Raw genomic sequence first — 18,607 nt, 5'->3', positions numbered from 1 at the left:
TTTCATACAGCAATTACATATCAATGTTCTCTGTAGACCCTGCCAAAGACAACAGTTTCTCCATGGCACACACAGTCGAGCATGGAGTGTTTGTGTAAGACCAAGGCTTTGACATAAAGCTTAGCTTTAATTAAAGATACACAAACATCGGTATGCCTTCTTGGGGAGAAGAGGGACTGTGATGAAGAACCAGATGAGAGGGAGGAGAGTTTGTGTGGATCTCGACTTGTATGTTTACTCACAGTTTGATCAGTGAGTGGAGAGAGGCGAAGGCATCTGGGTGGATCCACTCGATGATGTTCCAGCTCAGGTCACTGACAGAATTGAATGAAACTGAATTGAATTGAACTGACATTACAGATAAAATCTCAATCACCACTAGATGTCAGTATTGCGTCATAAGTGTGGTATGTAGTTCCAGGCAATGCATTTCCAAGAAAATACCGTGAAACGTGTGGGTGAAAATGTATAATTAGGACAAAGGTTGACTTACAGAGCTCGTAAAGAGGTGAGCTGCTGGAAGGTGCTTGACTCTATTCTCTTGATTTGGTTATGCTGTAGCCCTCTGTGGAGAAAAATACACATACACATACTCTACGTAAGTACACTGTAAAGTGTAGAGCAAAAGATGTGTGTGTGTATGTGTAAGTACTCACATTTCCTGCAATGCAGAGCAGTGGTAAAAGCTGGGCAGATCCTCTATCTGGTTGTAAGATAGCTCCCTACAAACACACACACACACACACACACACACAAAACACACATAAACACAATGACCAGCTGTGGATTTATGGCGTGGGAAATTATGGGGGTGACAGAATTATTTGAGTCTTCGGGTGAACAGTCAGTTCTGTGAGCAAGGCGATAGCGGGACAATAATTTTGGGGGGTGATTGGATTTCATGGAACAGTAATTGTACAAATGATTGCTTGGGGGTACAGCTCTCCACAGTTGGGTGTTGTGTATCAGTTTTTCTGCCTGTGTGTGTGTGTGTGTGTGTACTCACAGCACTCTGAGGCGAGGCAGCTGCTCACACAGATCCTGAGGGAGAGCTGAGAGACCAGCCCTGGTCAGCGTCCTAGAGAGAGAGAGGGAGAGAGAGAGAAGAGTCCTCTCATCATTGTTTAGGTGCAGGCAAGCGAAAGGATCCCCCAGTCCTGTGACTCTAACTTGGTCAGACAGGGGGCTCTGTAGGCTGGCAAAACTTGTCACTGGCTGGCATGACTAGCCTGACCCAGCATCCCTCTCTCTACCCCTCCCTATCCCTTCTTTGTTTCTCCCATTCTTTCCCTGTCTCTGTCTCTTTCTCTATCTCTCTCCCTGGCTTTGACTGTCTGTCTGTCTCTGTCTCTGTCTCTCTCTGTCTCTCTCTCTCTCTCACACTCTTTTTCTCTCCCTCTTCTGTCTCTCCCTCTTCTCCTCTTCTCTCTCAACTCTCTCATGAATGTGAACTCCCAGGACTCAACCTCAGCGTCAGCTCTTCTCCCTTTCGTGTGTTGTTCAGTGTGGTGAAGCCTCACTAGGAGAAATAACAGTACGCATACGCACACAATGGTTCTGTGTGTGTGTGTGTGTGTGTGTGTGTGTGTGTGTGTGTGTGCGTGTGTGTGGGATAGGGGAGACACTCACAATATTTCCAGGCTGGTGGTTCCTTTCAGATCGGGAAACTCTCGAATCTGGGTTGCTCCGTTGAGGGAACTGTAGATAGACAGGGAGGAACGTGTCAGAGAGCACACTCTCTCTCTCTCTCTCTCTCTCTCTCTCTCTCTCTCTCTCTCTCTCTCTCTCTCTCTCTTTCTCACACACACACACACACACACACACGCCTTGTCTAACAGCTCATTTCAGCCATCGTGCTTTCCTCCAACATCAACACAGGCTGTTTTGGCTATCTCACAAGACATCATAAGTCACACCATTCAACATGCTCTTACAACACACACTCTCTTACCACATCAGCACACAGCACAGCAATACGCTAACACAACATCATTCAGTAGGCCATTACACATGTCCACTCAACTCTCACTGCTAGGGACAGAGAATGATTTAAACAGTGTTTGGGCTAACTCACTGGAATGGTTTGTACTGACCGCATACTTACAGTGTGTGCAACTTAGGTAAGAACTGGAAAGCGGATTTTCCCACAAACTGGATGGGGTTCTCATAGAAGTGACTGAGAGAAAGAAAGCAACATTTGTTGGACGTACTTTGATTGTTTTGTTTTTGGGAGAGAATGTTGCTGTACTTGATGATGACATACTACAGCATTTGTGTGTTCATCTTCTATGTGCACGTGTGTGTGTGCGTGCCTGTGCGTTATGCTCACATGGTTTGCAGTTGAGGGTTTCCCACGAAGGCCCTCTCAGGGATGGCTTTGATATTGTTGTTATGGAAGCCCCTGCAAAATATAAACGCATACTGTAAGTCATACACACAATCAATATGTTTCTGATTTTGTGTGTGTATGTGTGTGTCTGTGTGTGTGTGTGTGTGTGGAGGAGAGAGAGGGTGTGTTTGAGAGCGAGAGTCAAGTCATATGTCCTCATGTCGCACCTGTCGTTGCACAGCTGAAAAACATTTTAGGATACATGAGATGTAAACACGCACACATACACTCTGTATCTGTGACACACATACGCGCTGCAGAACATCTGCTGAAGCTGAGGGAAATCATATTTTGCGTGCGTGTGTGTGCGTGTGTGTGTACGTGCAGTCGAGCGGGTGTGTGGGGGTGTAGCCAGCACCTGTTTAGGGTGAGAGAGATTGTATCCGAGTGCCACATTAAAATCACTTAACGGGATTATTTGGGATAACGCAACCACGATAGTCATGTCAGGCAGGTGTGTGTGTGTCCGTGTGTGCGCGTGTGTGTGTGTGTGTGTTGTGTGTATATACTCACAGTTCCTGAAGCTTAGTCAGTGTCCTGATGGCCACAGGGAACTCCTGCAGATCATTATAGTTTAAATCCCTGAGAGAGAGAGAAAGGGAGAGAGAGAGAGAGAGTAACAGAAACAGAGGGAGATAGAGAGACAAAGTGAGATATACGCTGATGAATAAATCATGTTTTTAAACATTAAATCCATGGCTTGATTGAGTGATTTCAGTTCCCTGCGATAGAAATTATGATTCATCCATATATGTTCTGTGTGTTTATGTGTGCGAATGTGTGTCTGTGTGTGTGTGTGTGTGTATGCATAGCCTTTTCCTGTCCTCTCTGAGAGGCTGACAGCTGTAGTGTGAAGTCTTGATTTGACCCTTGACCTTTGCTGCTCTGACCTGATTATTATGGTCTGTCTCCTATTAGTTTCTCAGGAAACACTGAGATATCACAGCAACAGGCTGCAGCAAAACAACCGTTGCTATGGTTCACACAGCTCTTATACAGGTGGCAGGCAAAAGGGTTTTATCTCATGTGTGTATATGTGCATGTATGTCTGCTTGTGTGCATGTGCATGGGAGTATGTGTGTTTGTGCATGCGTGTGAATATGTGCTTGTGTACATTTAGGCATATGTCTACGCATATGTGCATGCACGTCTGTGTTTGCGCAAGCGTGAGTGAATGTTGTGAAATGTTTGTCAGTCTGTGTAAGCCTGTCTTGTCTGCATATGCCATTGTATTTTCTAACAGCTCCCTAGACGGCTCCTCATAGTAATGATTTTATAATGCACGCACCGGGGGTTTCGGGATGGGGGGAGGGGAGGGGTGTTTGTGGTGATGCAGATGGCCTCTCATATTTCTCATATGTGAGGCCACTGTGAGATTAACCCCTCATACCAGCACAATCACCACGTCAATGACACCTGTCATCCTATCCCGCTGAATCATCTCTCCCTCCACGCCACTGATGGCCCAAACACTTTAACACACACTATTCTGGTCCAGAAGGCTCCATCCCTCTTTTTCTCTTTCTCTCACTTCCCTCCATCCCCTTCATCATCCCAACCCCAGACTTACACCCCGTTCCCTCACATTTCCCAGCACGGATAATGGCTTTTAAATAGAGTGTTAAGCTGGCCGGACACGGACACACGCTTGCGAGTGTACAAGCAGAAGTGCATGTACTTACGCATAGGCACACACATGCATGTGCCCACACACACGCTCATAAAAAGGAACACATAATTTTTTTACACTTCAGCAGGCTGTTAAACTACATGTGTCAAAAACGGCGTGTTCACCAGACCACCATGAATTTTGCAGCGGTAGACATTGCTCGCTCGCCGTCTCTCTCTCTCTCTCTCTTTTTCTCTCTCCTCCTCTGAAAAGACTGACTCAGTTGTCTGCTGTGGCCATGTAGGCATGAGGTTAGGATCAAGGAATCAAGGCTGCAGCACGTACGCTCAAACAGCTCTCCTACAGTCACGCTGAGCCGTGTTTGACCTCAGCCCTGCACAGCGATTACTCTTACAAAACACAGAGGAATCTGTTGATGTTACTTCAAGCTAATCAAAGGGGAACTTTTCATCTTTGCATTCCGATCCTTAATTTGATGTCTGTGGTTTTGTGCAACCTTAAAGCACCTGCTGGAATGACTGGAACATTAATCATAATAACATCATGATTTGGCGCTACATTCATTATTGTGCGGGCACACTAGGTATATATGATCTATAAATAGACATGAATTTAAGATTTTCCAAGCCCACCCCAAACACTTGCATATATACAAAAATAAACCATACCCACAATATAAGTGAGTGAGTTCATGGCTGTCTTTGTGTCATATTACTTTTCTTGAGGTATTATATTTCAGCCAGTTCGCCGTTTATCTTATAAGGTTATTCTAAGGCAATGTGATTGGTCTAAACACAAGCATACTGATTGGCTGTTGATACTCGCTGATACTTTCTCATTACGATAACTGCGTCAGTGTTTGGGGAAACAGAGCAGGTAGTCATTTAACTCTGAAATGAAAGTACTTCACTGTGTGTGTGTGTGTGTGTGTGTGTGTGTGTGTGTGTGTGTGTGTGTGTGTGTGTGTAAATGCCTGTGAATGGCTGGTTTGTATATAATGGTAAGTACTGTCCAAATTGTTTCTGCATGCATACATGCGTGCATGCGTGCAAGTTTGTGTATATGTGTGTGTGTGTTTGTATGTGTGTGTGTGTGTGTGTGTGTGTGCATGAGAGAGAGAGAGATACTCACAGTGTCTCCAGGCTATGTAGACCCTCAAAGCATCTCTCTCCCATGCTCTGAATCTGGTTGTTATGGAGATGACTGGAAAAAAGGCCACAAACATTTTTCAACAAATCAAAAATGACTCTTTCTCAAAAACATTTCCACACTACAGTCATCACCGCTCTCGCTCTAAGTCAACGGAACAAATAATTTCTCTGGTAAGCTGAGGAACTCAAATCCAGGAGAGCTTTAAACAAACAACCCTCGAACAGAAAAAACTCAACAAACTTCAAGACGTCACTCACAGCACGACGAGGGCGGAGAGGTTGGTGAACGCGTGGTCTGGGATGTGTGTGATCTGGTTGAGGGCCAGGGTCATGGCCTGCAGCGAGGGCAGAGAGTCCAGGGCCGTCACCGGGATCTCTGTTAGGGAGTTGTCGTCCAACCACAGGTGTCTGAGGGAGCGAACCCCTCTAAAGGCCCCAGCCGGAACCTCAGACAGCAGGTTAGCATCAAGACGCCTGGGTGGGGGAGAGGAACTGGGCTTAGTGAGATAATCACAAAATCTGAGTACAGTATGTTTGCTTATGTGCAAATGTGTGTGTCCGTGCATTCATGGCTGTGTGTCGTGGCAGTGAAAACGCTTTAGCTTACTGGAAGGTTATTATGAGAATTACACATCCTTTATTCTCCTCCTTTCATCTTCGCTGCAGCTTTTTTAGAAGCTCTTCATTACGATTTATGCCCATGCTAAATAAGCCATGTATAGCTACACCAGCACAGACTTGTATGAAATGTAAGCGAGACGCAGACATACGCACGCACAAACGATCTGTGTGACTGCGTCTCGTTTTACCGCTCCCCCGTTTCTCCGTTCCCATTCTTAAATTTGTTTATGTTGTGAAAACTCTTCCTCCCTCAGTGTCTCTTTTTCCCCCCTCCTCTCTTCATCTGTTCCTCCTTCCTTCGCTCTCTCCGTCGGACTCTCTCCGTCGCCATCAGACCCTGATGTTTCCACCACTCAGATAAATGCTTTTCTAGTGTCAACAAACACGCGGCTGCTTTCATCTGATGAATTTATGACACCTCCACCTCCACTACCACCACACACACACACACACACACACACACACAGACGTTCGCACACTCATTTACACACTTCCCCTTCCATCCCTTCGACCGTGCAACCCAACAACCCTTTGTCCCTTGTCTCTCTTGTTGTCCGCAACCCACAGGCACTGAGTGTGGACCCTGACACACACACCTACACACCACACGTGAATGCACACACACGCACACACACACAACACTGTCCATGGTGATGAATGATCCCCTCAGGGCAGGGTTGACAGGCTGGGACCACTTCCTCTCGCTATTCTTCTTTCCTTGGCCCTTCACACTCATTCATTAATCTCCCTTTCCTCCCTCCAGCCCCTCTCACACTCACTTTGTTTCTTACATCTTCATTGATGCACTCCTAAATTCACTCCCAGCCGCCGCAAACCCCTTTGCATCTCACTCCTTAACTCTTGTTCCTCTTTCAAACACCCTCCCGTATCAATCTTCCACTCTGGTTCTTTGATTCTTGCCCTTCAGCTCCTCCTCAACCTCCTCACCCCTTGGAGACTCCACCAAACAAACAGCCTCATCAAAGTGAAATCTGAACTTGAACTCTGAACCCTGGGCTTTTCTCCCCGGGGAAATTTTCCATCAGGAGAGGCAACTGTATACATCGACAGATGCTCACACACGAGCACACGGAGAAACACCCGCAAGCATGTAAATACACACACGTGCATGCAGGCGCACACACACAAAGAGCCTCAACAAATCTCATCTTGCCTACTTCCACAGCACATCTTGATTCTAGGCTAAACAGCATCCTTGTGTATCCTGTGTGCTCTACCTGTGGACATTGTTTGTCCCTGACCCAGAGTGCAGGATGAAAGCTGCGGAAGACCCTTCAACTTTCTGGTTTGTTCTCTAAGGCAGAATAATAATTGCTCCTCTGGGTGGACCTGCCAGGCCCGCAGAAGGTCCAGACGGAACCAGGAATGTTCCACAGAAGCCAATAAAGCAGCAGCTATTTCCTGTCCGTCACATCAAAGTCTGAGATCCGATTCAGGGAGAGAGAGAGAGAAATAGAGAGAGAAAGAGAAACACAAAGAGAAAGTTTCTCTGAAATGATCCAGCAGATCTGTGGACCCGACTCCTCTGGTTCAATTCAACAGATGGTCAAAATGTTATGCAAGGGGAACTCGGAAGAGGACGTTTCACTGCCATTGTGTCAAATCTATAAAACCAAGGTTATGTCGGTTTAATGTGTCTTCTGGAACTCAGCGACAGTGGTGATTATCCAACTCGAGGCACCATTTTTTAATCTGCGGGTTGGGACCCAAAATATGTCTGTCTGCTTGTGGTGGCACCCAACTAAACTGGAGCACTAATATGTTTTTAATAGCCTGGTCTAAATGGCGAGACTAATTTCTAACTTAATTTAGGTTCTGTGCTGACAAAAGGATTCTTGCTAGGGATTTAGTGCTGATTTATATAAACATTTATACCAATTTTAAACCCAGGTGCTGACTCAGGTGATTTCTCTCTCTCTCTCTCTCTCTCTCTCTCTCTCTCCTTTTCACCTGGTGTGTTTCATGTCAGTGTGCGGCGCCGACAAGCTTCACTCTCCAAAGCCTTTCCAGTAATCCTCCTCCGTTGGGCTTATCATTACGGTAATGACAAGGTGCGTCTTTATACACTGTCTCTCTCTGTGTGTGTGTGTGTGTGTGTGTATTTCATCACCTGAGACCATCTCAGAGATTGAGAGGAGACCACACACACATACAGACGGATGATACAGACATCAGTATGAGTGCACAGAAAATGCAGATGCTCTCTCATACACAAATGACGATGCACACACACACACGCACTCACACAGTGCCTCAGGAGAGCCTGATTAACGAGCCACAGTATGTGTTTGGAGGGGTGAGTGTGTGTGTGTGTATGTGTGTGTGTGCGAGCTCGATAGCTGTATTGAGGAGGAGCAGGCCTGCTTTTTACCAGACGGGGAAACGCTGTTGGTGGTAGAGGAATTACATGTGCACGCCCTTCCTCTGTTAAAACACCGGCTGTGTGTGTGTGTGATGAAGAAAATGGCTTTATGGATATTTACAGGGAATTATTAATTTGGAAAACAGGGAGTATGTGTGCGGTACGTTGCTGAGAGAGGCGGGTAGGGGTGAGGAGTTACAGATGAGGTGGTCTACATGCACACACCCACCCGCACGCGCGCACACACACACACACATGCTGACACACACACACATGCACGCTGACCCTGCAGATGAGACAATTAGGCCACCAAACACCCTCATTAGCCAGGGGGATAGCGGTGTGGGTGGTGGGAGAAGAACGGAGGAGAGGAGCGGAGGAGGAAGAGAGGGGGAACTGATGGAAAATGGGGTTGTTTCACAGCTCATTGGAGATGCTCTCCCTGGCCTGCAGTGTCTGCTGTTTCCCTCATGGCTTCCAGATGCTACCATGAACTGCGCTGACACAGTCGGGCTGTGACTCCTACCATCAAGCAGTACGGCAATGAATGCATAACTATGGCAGCCGGCGATGGGATATGGTCTGTAATATGTCAGCGGTACTCTATACCTGCACTGTGGTTAAGGCTGAGATGTGTGTGGGTGGGTGGCCAGGGGATGTTTCCTTCACTGTTGGATAAAGTAGTGTAGTTGCTGTGTGTGTGTGTGTGTGTGTGTGTGTGTGTGTGTGTGTGCGCGTGACAGAGAGAGAAACTCACAGCGACAGGAGGTTGGGTAGGTCCCACGGAGCATCATCGGGAAGTCTCTCTAGCTGGTTATTTTGGAGCATCCTACAAAAAGGCACATACACACCGGTCAATATAGGTATATAGGTATAAAAGTAAATATGTTTACAGCAGGTTTATAGGTGATAGAGTGTGTGTGGTGTGCGTGAGGGCACATCAAGCAGAACAAATAATTCCTTAGCGGGGGAAATCTGACACAGGAGGGAAAGGGCCAGTGAGAGCTTGAAGAGAACCAGAGAGAATGAAGGGTAGAGGAAAAGAGAAAGAGGGAGAGAGAAGCTCCTTGGGTGGGCTGCTGATGTCATTCTCGGAAGAATGGAGCAAAAAGCGAGGAGGAAGTGGGGAGCAAACAATAACCCCTCTCTCTTTCCTCTCTCCCTCCCTCTCTTTCTCTCTCTTTCTCTCCCTCTTTCTCTGAAGTTTTTATCATGGCCAGTCGTCTGACATTAGAGCATGAGGCGTATAGTCTCCAGTGTGTCGCTCACAGCAGCGCCGTTATGCCTTTATCATGGCATCATGGTGCCACAACAGTCAGAGCAGTCTGTGTGTGTGTGTGTGTGTGTGTCTGTGAGTGTGAGAGCATGTGTCACGGCAGTTAAACGTCTTAGCTTACAGTAAGGTTATTATGAGAATTATGCATCATTTTTTTGCGATTGTGAAAGAGCCTTGATGTCTCTGTAGCGATGTAACAGACCATTCACAACAAAATCAATTTGTCACCCGCACTATTTTTCAAGACTTTTTGGAGACGGTATTGCTAGAAACCTTCATGGCCTGCTAAACTTCGAATCATTAAATCAAAAGCTAACATAGTCTTGTTACTGAAAGGCAGCAGGAGAAGGAAAGGAAAGAAAAACAATCGTCGTCATATTGGAGAGCTATATACATATTTTTTATTTAAGTGATGGTCACAAAGTTGCCAATTCAATGCATTTATGATGTCTCAAGCTGTGAAGAGTGTATTTTGTTTTGCAGTTCTCATTTACATAACTCAATGTGACACAGACTTTTTCATAGTGCATTTCACAAGCCTCTTTCGGCCCTGTCTGTGTAAGTTACAGTGATTGCATCAGAACAGAGAAAGTGGTGCTCAGGTTTGAAAGGACTGGAGGGGGAAATGTTTCACTGTTATTCTCCACTGGGATGGTGATGACATGATTAATACACTGAATTCTATCTGTTCCTGTTTCAAAGAAATCCCCTACAGGCAGCTTCACCGAACTCCACTCTGGGTTCATAACCTTTGCTGTGTGTGTGTGTGTGTGTATGTGTGTGTTAGTGTGTGTGTGTATGAGAGTATGCAGGGACCTTGCGGTTACCCTACACAAGGTCAGTGGTCCGTTTGAGTTTGACATAAGGTGACTTCAGCTAATATATTGAGGAAGGAAACCAACGGCGCAGCTGCTCTGAGGTCACAGAGACTGTGTCTAAAGTTTATAAAGGGTGTTATAGAGTGTGTGTGTGTGTGTGTGCGTATGTGTGTGTGTGTGTGTGTGTCCTTTCCCAATAATGACATAATAGCCCAGGATTCATTGCTGGTTCCTTCGCTCTGTCTTGGAGAGTTTCACAACACAAGGTGAAAGAAGATTAATTTATAGGCCTGGTAATCCCCCAGATTCCCTCAAATTACAAACCACAATTTTCAACCTAAGTTTATATTCTATGGCAGGACTTCTCAGGCTTTTTCAGCCAGGGTCCAAAAGGAATTGAGTATTTTGCCAAGGCTCATGAAAACCTATTTAATACCCTTGTCTTGCACTCACTAGAAATATGCCCACAAGTCATTAGAGGACCCACCCATAATTTAGAAAAAGGTACTATGGTTTCTATGATTGCTTTGCACTTTTTTGAGATTTAACACTTCATGGCGGTGCTATACTGTGAGTTGGCAGCCGTGGATCATAAGGCTAAGAACACACTGTGTGAAATGGGGTGTTAAGAGAACAGCTTTGAGTGGCTTTTTAAGTGAATTTTTTGTCACTTGTAATCTTTGTGGGTGGTGTGGCTGGGAGGTCCCTGCATTACACCTGTGTGTGTGTGTGTGTGTATGTTTGTGCGCGTGTGTGTGTGTGCACATGCTCGCAACTGAAACAGGGCCTGTTTGGAAACGAAGGAGCTGCGAGCAGGGCAGGTCTCCCCCAGCCCATAAACTTTAACTGCAGTTAATGATGCGTGGCCTGTGTGTTTTATTCAAGGCAGGCGCACAACTCCATCCCCCCGTAAGGCTGGAGTGGAACAACCCACCAGGGAGGAGGACTGAACCACCGGAGGAGGACGGGGAGGGAGGGAGGGAGGAGGTTACTTACAGAACTTTGAGGTTGTGGAGGCCCTGGAGAGCGTGGCCCGAGATAAACCTCAGCTGATTCCCTGAGATACGCCTGGGAGACAGAGAGAGTACAAAGGAGAGAACAAAAGAATAAAAGAGAAAAATGAAATATAAGCACGGACCCAAAAATTCACAAGTCTCATAAGAGAAGTTTGTCTTTTGCTTTTACTCCTTAAGATCCTGGAGTGAGCTCCTACATGACTTCATCCTTGGGTTCCTGCTTCAGGGTTACCGTTGGGGCAGTATGCAAATAACAATATTCTATTCCCTTCAATGTGGTTGCTATTGGCCCGAAGCACACCCTGAAACTCTACCCAACCCTGAGAGCGCCGATGAGTGAGTAAAGAGTGAATTGAATGAGACTGAGATTGGGTCAACAAGTGCGGCGTGATGTGAAAGTATGTTTGTTCGTGTGTGTGCGAGTGCGCGCGCGTGTGTGTAAGGTATATACGCGTGTGTGTGCGGCATGTGCCCAAATTGCGTGCGTATAGCGGCGTGTGCCGTGTGGACGCGTGTGCTATTTTCCCCGTCCTTGAGGTAAATTGGGCCAGTTCAGGGGGCCTCGAGGACAGCGAGGGAGAGAAACCACACACATACACACAAGCAATCCAATCAGTTTGTTTATTAAACACAGCACCTAATGGTCATTTGTGAGTGTGTATAAGACGTCCAAATAAATACCGTTCAGTCCAACAGAGTAACTCTCAAGGTCACGAGCTGGAAGCACACTTTAAACACAGATTTGGTCTTCACAGCTCAAGACCACCCACTTCTATTAAACACACATGCACACACGCACGCACACGCACACACACACAAAAGCTACCCATTTACATCCTCGTATAGCACCATGCTCTACAGGTGACATTTGCCTTGCATTTCAGCCCTACGCTAAGCAGCCTCCCTTCTGCTGAGCCATTACATCAGTGCCAGGATATTGTTATAGAGGGCTGACTGCCTTGCCAACCCACTATCACCCAGATGGTAATGGACAAGGGCTCCCAGCGGCCTCCCTCTGACATCTGATATTCATGTCAACATGTCTCACTCTTATTACTGTGCGGTGGCGAACCACTCAACCCCACCCGCGCCTGCCAAATCTCACACTCAGCCCAGTTTAGAACTCTTATAGGGCTCATATCTATCAACACAAACACACACACACTCGCGCGTACGCATGCAGGCACGCTCACATATTCGTACCGAATACAAACTGGATTGATCATAATCCAAGCCATTGTGTGGCCGTTTAGTCATGCTTCTCAAACCACAGTCAAAACTCAGTCAAAACAGACTTCGACTGCGCCACGCGACGTCTCAATATAGATTTCACAGAGATGGAAGACATAGATGATTCAGAGTTGATATGTGCTATATGATATATATATATATTTACTGCAGTGCTTTGGCCCTACAAATTCCAGTATTATTTTTTATTCCAAAATAAGAGATATGTTCTGTTAGATGTGGGAATCTGATAAAACATACTAACTAAACTATTTTAAAAACACGCCCGAATTTCACTCATAAATAGGCCTGTATACTACCTATTTGTTGTCCCTCGGAGGGCAATATGTCTTCTCCTTCAATACAATTTCAGTTTCCGCTATTGCACAAGCTAGTCACTGGGGACCATTTGAATAGCTACTTTTCCAGGGGTAACGGTTTCAATAGGCCTTGCTGAGGTCCTGACACCAGTAAAATAGATCTAAGCCTCTTTCTGCAAAGGCCCTTAAGTGCCTTCTTTTGGTTGCAATTCAAACGCAATGATTAGTTACAGACGCATTGGATGGAAAAAAGATATAGGTAGCACCAAAGAAAAATAAATACCTTTTCTAAAGGGGGAAAAGGAGGGCCAATAATTTAGAGTTTTAGAAAACAAACATTGTAGTTAAGGCCATGGTATGATGTGTATGTCCTACTGCCAACCAGCCTTTCTCTATTAGCTGCACCATTAGAGCCAAAACAGCATTAGAGTGGAATCATGCTTTTTGCCGACTTCATTTGTCAAAGGGATAATTATGTCGAAAGTGAAGATGGATATTGAAAAAGGAAAGAAATGTTCAGACATCCTTGATAGACATCAGAATACCAACAGTTGCCATTGACCAAATGTTTCCATGATATCAGTGTGTGTGAGTATTTATGCGTGTGTATATGTGTGTAAATGAGTGTACATATGAGTGAATGTTCCGCACTTAGCCTCCTAGTCGTTCCACATCAATCTCATTCTAATGAAAGGCGCCTTGCTCTTGTCAAACTGTGGCTCAAACTATTTTTTCTTTTAATTTGATTTGGGGATGGTTAAATTTGATTTTGCCCTTGGATGGTGTAGATAACAAATTCCACCTCAACATAATTCAACTCTAGCGCAGCCATTAGTAACGAAGGTGAGGCCACCTTGCCATCATGGATGATCAATGAGGGCTTTACTAAAGCATGCCAACTGCTGATTACTCCATGTATCACCATGTCCCATTGCCTCAAACTAATAAACAAAAAGCTGGAATAAAGACCTAAAGCAGCACGTTGTGGGATAGTATCTCAGGTAGTGATAGAGAGGCATAGAGGCAACAGGGCCAGGATGGTTGATGTGTGTTGGTGATGAAAGAAGAAGCAGAGGAGAAACAGAGTCTTATCAGAGAGAGGCTAGTTTGTGTGTGTGTGTGTGTGTCTGTACACTCGTGTATGCCTGTGTGACCCTTCTCACCCTCCGTCCATCAATAGAAATATTATCCCTCCCTCCCCTCGGAGGTCCAACCTGAAGGTCAACCACTTAACCTGGCGTTAACCTCTGAAATTACTGGAGTAATATATAGACATGGGCAAAGCTGTCTCTGCGTGTGTGTGTATATGCGTGTGGGTGGGTACATGTGTGTGTGAGAGAGAGAGACAGGCAGACAAAAACTCTGATGCTGGCAACACAAAAAGGAAAACATGCATCTCATTTTAATTGACCTAGATAGTCCCAGCTGTGTGGTGCACCTGGAGTATCAAGACAGCCAATACTGTAACCCGCTAACCCTCACCTACGTCATAGTCCTGGCCTATCGGCAGACAATCTTATCACCAAGAGGAAGAGGAGCAGGGCAGCGCTGGCCTCAACTCACCACTTCTCTCCTCTCGCAGCTGCTTTCATGTCAGATAGTCAGAGAGCATCTGATAGCGGCCTCACAATGTTGGAGACGCCTGGGCTGGATATTCCAGAGATGACGAGATCAGATTTATTAAAATGTCAAGTTCTGTTATATCTTGAACTGATATCAGAAATCACCTTATCCCATGCTCCTTTACTTAAGCTGGAAATAATGTGCGTCAAAAGAGGTAAAGCCAACACTGACAGGGCCCTTCAAAAGATCCAGCGAGATTGTCTTGCCTTTCAGGCCACTTTGACTGCTCTGGTTTCGACTCTGTATTTAGGAGGTGAGTGAAAGCTGCGGATAATGATAAGATAACATCCCGGATGAGCAAAAGAGACTCAACCCAAATGACTGATTATCAGCGGAGTCAAAGGAAGAAGGTAGATTGAAATGTGAGCCCCGGAGGTACGAAGACATGGACTTTGATTCTGGTGATGGGCGGAAAGCGCTGTCGCCTTGTAAAGTGTTTTTCAGGAAGGGCTTTTAGGGGGACAATTTCAGCTAAAACCGCCCCCCGCTAGTTCCAAGTTGCAATTAGATCAGGAATAGACAGCACATCTTTGATATCGGAGCGGAGCATTTGAAAGGAGGGGTTGTCTTTGATATGTCAGATAGACGAGTAACCAGTCTTGGAGTCTCTACCTGAGTCTGGGCATTGCTGCCCTCTCATTAATCCAAAGACACGCAGTCTACCCCTCGTTCGCCTCTGTTCATGCTGTCTCTGATTGACAGTTGCGTGTAGGTTTGTGTGTTTGTATTTAGAGGGGACTCACTGATCAAAGCAGTAAATGAAGGCTTAATGAGAGGGATCTGAGATCAATTGAGTAAGATATAGACAGAGGGTGAGTTAGAAAGAGAAAGGGCTGGAGGGAGGGGCGAAGAACACTTACATCTTATTATCAATATTAATGCCGCCATTTATCAAAGGGAAGTTTAGCCTGGCGAGATTTGGTACCTGCTTTGTGAATTAATTTAATCACCTCATTTGAAGTTCAAAGGGATTAACTCTTTGCGCTCTGATACTATAGATGTTAGAGCTAAAGATGAGGGGGAGGATGATGGCATACAATTTACGTTTACGAGCAACACTTCTTAGAACTACTCTCTCTCTGTTGCTCATATGAATTTACTCATACTCCCCCTCCCCATACGCTAAAACAGAAACACCTCAAATGAAAGCTGGACTTCTTGCTATAAGCACATTTTAATTTAGTTTGTATGAATGTGGTGAGGGACGAAAAAAAACTAGAGAAGCCATCAAAGGCAGCAACTACAGCTTGCAATAGCCTGCAGAAAAAGGGAGATGGGGGGGCAGTAGAAATGAATTGGAAAGGAGAGAGGGAGAGGGAGGGCAGGCAGGGAGGTAAAGCCCAACATCAAACACTTTATCACTCTACCAGTCACAACATGTCTGGCCCTTGCTTCTCCCTACGCTACCAGCCAGTGCTGTAGACCCACATCAAACTCTCATCTCGCTCAAACCAACCATGTTTGTGTTTAGAGCCTCAGTTTGTTTTCCTAAGCCCTATAAGTTGTTGTAATTACAATGTGTTTACCATAACCCGCTACGCCCCATCTCTCTAAACCTTCTAGATAGGGGTGGAGATCAGAGATGTGCTTCTTCCTGCCTTGGAACATCATCATCGTCTCCAGAAACGATCAGCAGGCCATAAAAATTGGCTTTATGGCAGGAACATCCTCCTTGGAAGAGTTACAAAGCAGCAGAACCTGTCCATAAAGCGTCGGGACATGAGAGCGATACAAAAAGAGCAAGATGAGTGGGGCTATAAAACACTGGGCGCTGGCGACGAGGGAGGATTTCTCTGGACGATCACTAAAAACAACAGGATGAGCCCCGTCCAAGACACACCCCCCCAAATACAAGCAAATGTCAGCATCAGTATGCGCTGAGTGGTTCTGATTGGTGTCAAACCATCAGCAATTTCTGTCCTCCATCATTTGTATGACAGCAGAAGTTCAGCTTAACAGGCCAATAAAGTCAAACCAAAGTCTCCAACCTCAAGGTGTCACATAACATCATTTAGCTTCATTCTACCCTTGGTGATGTGAGTCACCGCACCGCTGCGACCAAGAGGTCAGACCCAGCTTGACTGTGACCCAAAGTCAACTGTACTGTTATCCAGCTAGCCTTTAACTTTCATCATCATTAGCTCATGCCTCACAGGCTGCAGCTGCGAGCATTAGCAAAGAAAACAACGGACTGTTCAAACACCCGATGCCGACACACACACACACTCACACACACAGCTCATGGCCGACTGGCTGCAGGCTTTAGTAGTAAAAGAATCAGGTGCAAGCTGATATACACACATACGCCCGCACGTGTAACTGCACATGCACAAACACTCAAGCAGACATGCACCTACCCACACACACACACACACACACACACACACACACAGACCCTCAGGGCATATCTGTGGGCAGCCCTTCTCAACCCCAGACTTAGCTGAATTCTGCTGAGTGGTCAGATCCGAGATCCGGCCAGGTCAACAATAGTCTTGAAAAGCCAACTGATGTATTAGGTGTACAGTTAGTTCTCAGAAAGCTTTGCGATTTTTCTGGGGCGCCTGTTCCTCGAAGAGCATCAGCCCTTCCCTTATAGCTAAAAATGAGAAAAATATAAATCTTTGCTTTCCTCATTTTCCCCAGTCCTGTCCTCAAGTTCTCCTATAGTGTGTGTTTGTCTTGGCCGAGGCATGTGTCTGCGTGTGTACTGCTCCCGCTGAGCTGTCCAGTTGAAACAAAGTCCAGGGAGGTAAGACAGCGGCGGCTTGGATGCTGAGCACAGAACCTGCTCTCTGCACACATTAAAGACCGTATATCCACTCTCTGGGTGAATATCAGGTTCCCTTCGCCTCCCTCTTTTTTGCAGCCATCTAAGGATCTACTGGTGAATTGCTGCAGGCAGTTTCTTGGTAGGAGAGATCAGAGGCAGGCCAGAGTCATCAATCCCCATCGCTGAGGTCCGCACATATCAGCGGCTTGGGGATTGACTGCTTCTTGTCATGTATGAGTAGTGGTGATGCAGATTCATTAATTGAATGTGAGGTGAATGATTTGGTACTCACAGTTCTGATAGCAGGTGCAGTCTGTGGAAGGCTCTGGGCTGGATCTCACTGATGTTATTCATACTCAGATCCCTAAAGAGAGAGAGAGAGAGAGAGAGAGAGAGGGGTGGGAGGGGGGCATCAATATCAAACTATCAATCAATATATACCATAACCACGCTCTTTGAAGGCCATTGGAACAAGTAAAATTACAAAATGATTAGAATGCATTTTTCACATGCCGATCAATCATCGAGAGTGGGGAGTATAGAAGCGGAGAGAGGTTAGAGGGTTAGGTATAGAGGTTGGAGGCGGTGGAGGAGAGGAGCGGTGGAGGGGAGAGGGGAGAGGGGAGCGGGAGGCGTAGAATAGAATTTTCCCCAATGAATCATTGTTGGGCAGCTGTAATTTCCTCCTCGTCCCAGTGATTCTTTCTCTTTTCCAGATGTGTTTCTCTACCTTCTCTCAGATCTGACCCTCAATCTCCCTCCCTATCTCTCTCTTTCTCTCTCTCCCTCCCTCTCTCTTCTTCTTTTTTTCTCTCTCAGGTCTCTCAGGAGACCATCTCCTTCCCCCTTTGTTCGGGGCTATAACATAGACACACTCCATTTCTCTCTGCCTCTCTGACACACACTCTGACGTGAGAGGGTGTGTGGGGGGGTGAGTGTTGACGCAGCTGGGTTGCGGTCAAAGAGGGAGAGGTGCAGGATGCTCGGACACACACGCATGCATGCACAGACAACACACACACACACACACACACACACACATAACCTACTTTTTTAATGTTTGGGATAATGTAAGGACAACTTATGTGTCAGCCTTTGGTAGAAAACATATATAACCTTGTGGCCCCAGTCATGTAAGGTCATCTCTTTGATAAACACAATGAAAGCGAGGAGGTGTGACGTCACCCCTGCTTTGCTTTCACAACCCTTGGGGTCTAGCACGAGTCTTCAAGAGTGAGGCTTGGGCGTGTGCGTGTGTGTGTGTGCGTGCGTGTGTGTGTGTGTGTGTGTGTGTGTGTGTATGACACTAACCATTGCTCATAAAGCCAGACCACCGGGCTAGCGAGTGTAAACTGTGCTCTCAGAAGCCCTTCTCAGTTGGGA

The 18,607-nt window shown here is 46.1% G+C and overlaps 2 protein-coding genes across 5 annotated transcripts in view; both read right to left on the bottom strand.

The window, feature by feature from the left end:
• The window catches only part of LOC139917235 (large ribosomal subunit protein P2-like), an 87,997-nt gene that overhangs the window by 24,385 nt on the left and 45,005 nt on the right, over window positions 1-18,607 (bottom strand). The window lies entirely within an intron of this gene.
• The window catches only part of lgr6 (leucine-rich repeat containing G protein-coupled receptor 6), a 38,576-nt gene that overhangs the window by 6,469 nt on the left and 13,500 nt on the right, over window positions 1-18,607 (bottom strand). Inside the window, exons 2-14 of the mRNA XM_071906312.2 lie at window positions 17,517-17,588; window positions 11,265-11,336; window positions 8,932-9,003; window positions 5,429-5,644; window positions 5,151-5,222; window positions 2,903-2,971; window positions 2,330-2,401; window positions 2,105-2,176; window positions 1,630-1,698; window positions 1,007-1,078; window positions 657-722; window positions 494-565; window positions 243-314 (exon numbers count right to left, since the gene is read on the bottom strand). Of these exons, the coding sequence (XP_071762413.1) occupies window positions 243-314; window positions 494-565; window positions 657-722; window positions 1,007-1,078; window positions 1,630-1,698; window positions 2,105-2,176; window positions 2,330-2,401; window positions 2,903-2,971; window positions 5,151-5,222; window positions 5,429-5,644; window positions 8,932-9,003; window positions 11,265-11,336; window positions 17,517-17,588 (1,068 nt within the window). The remainder of the gene's footprint in view (window positions 1-242; window positions 315-493; window positions 566-656; window positions 723-1,006; window positions 1,079-1,629; window positions 1,699-2,104; window positions 2,177-2,329; window positions 2,402-2,902; window positions 2,972-5,150; window positions 5,223-5,428; window positions 5,645-8,931; window positions 9,004-11,264; window positions 11,337-17,516; window positions 17,589-18,607) is intronic.

Source organism: Centroberyx gerrardi, chromosome 14 (genome assembly GCF_048128805.1).
Source record: "Centroberyx gerrardi isolate f3 chromosome 14, fCenGer3.hap1.cur.20231027, whole genome shotgun sequence".
Taxonomy (NCBI): Eukaryota; Metazoa; Chordata; class Actinopteri; order Beryciformes; family Berycidae; genus Centroberyx; species Centroberyx gerrardi.
Note: the sequence above shows the minus strand (reverse complement) of the source record. Positions and strands in the feature narration are given on the sequence as shown.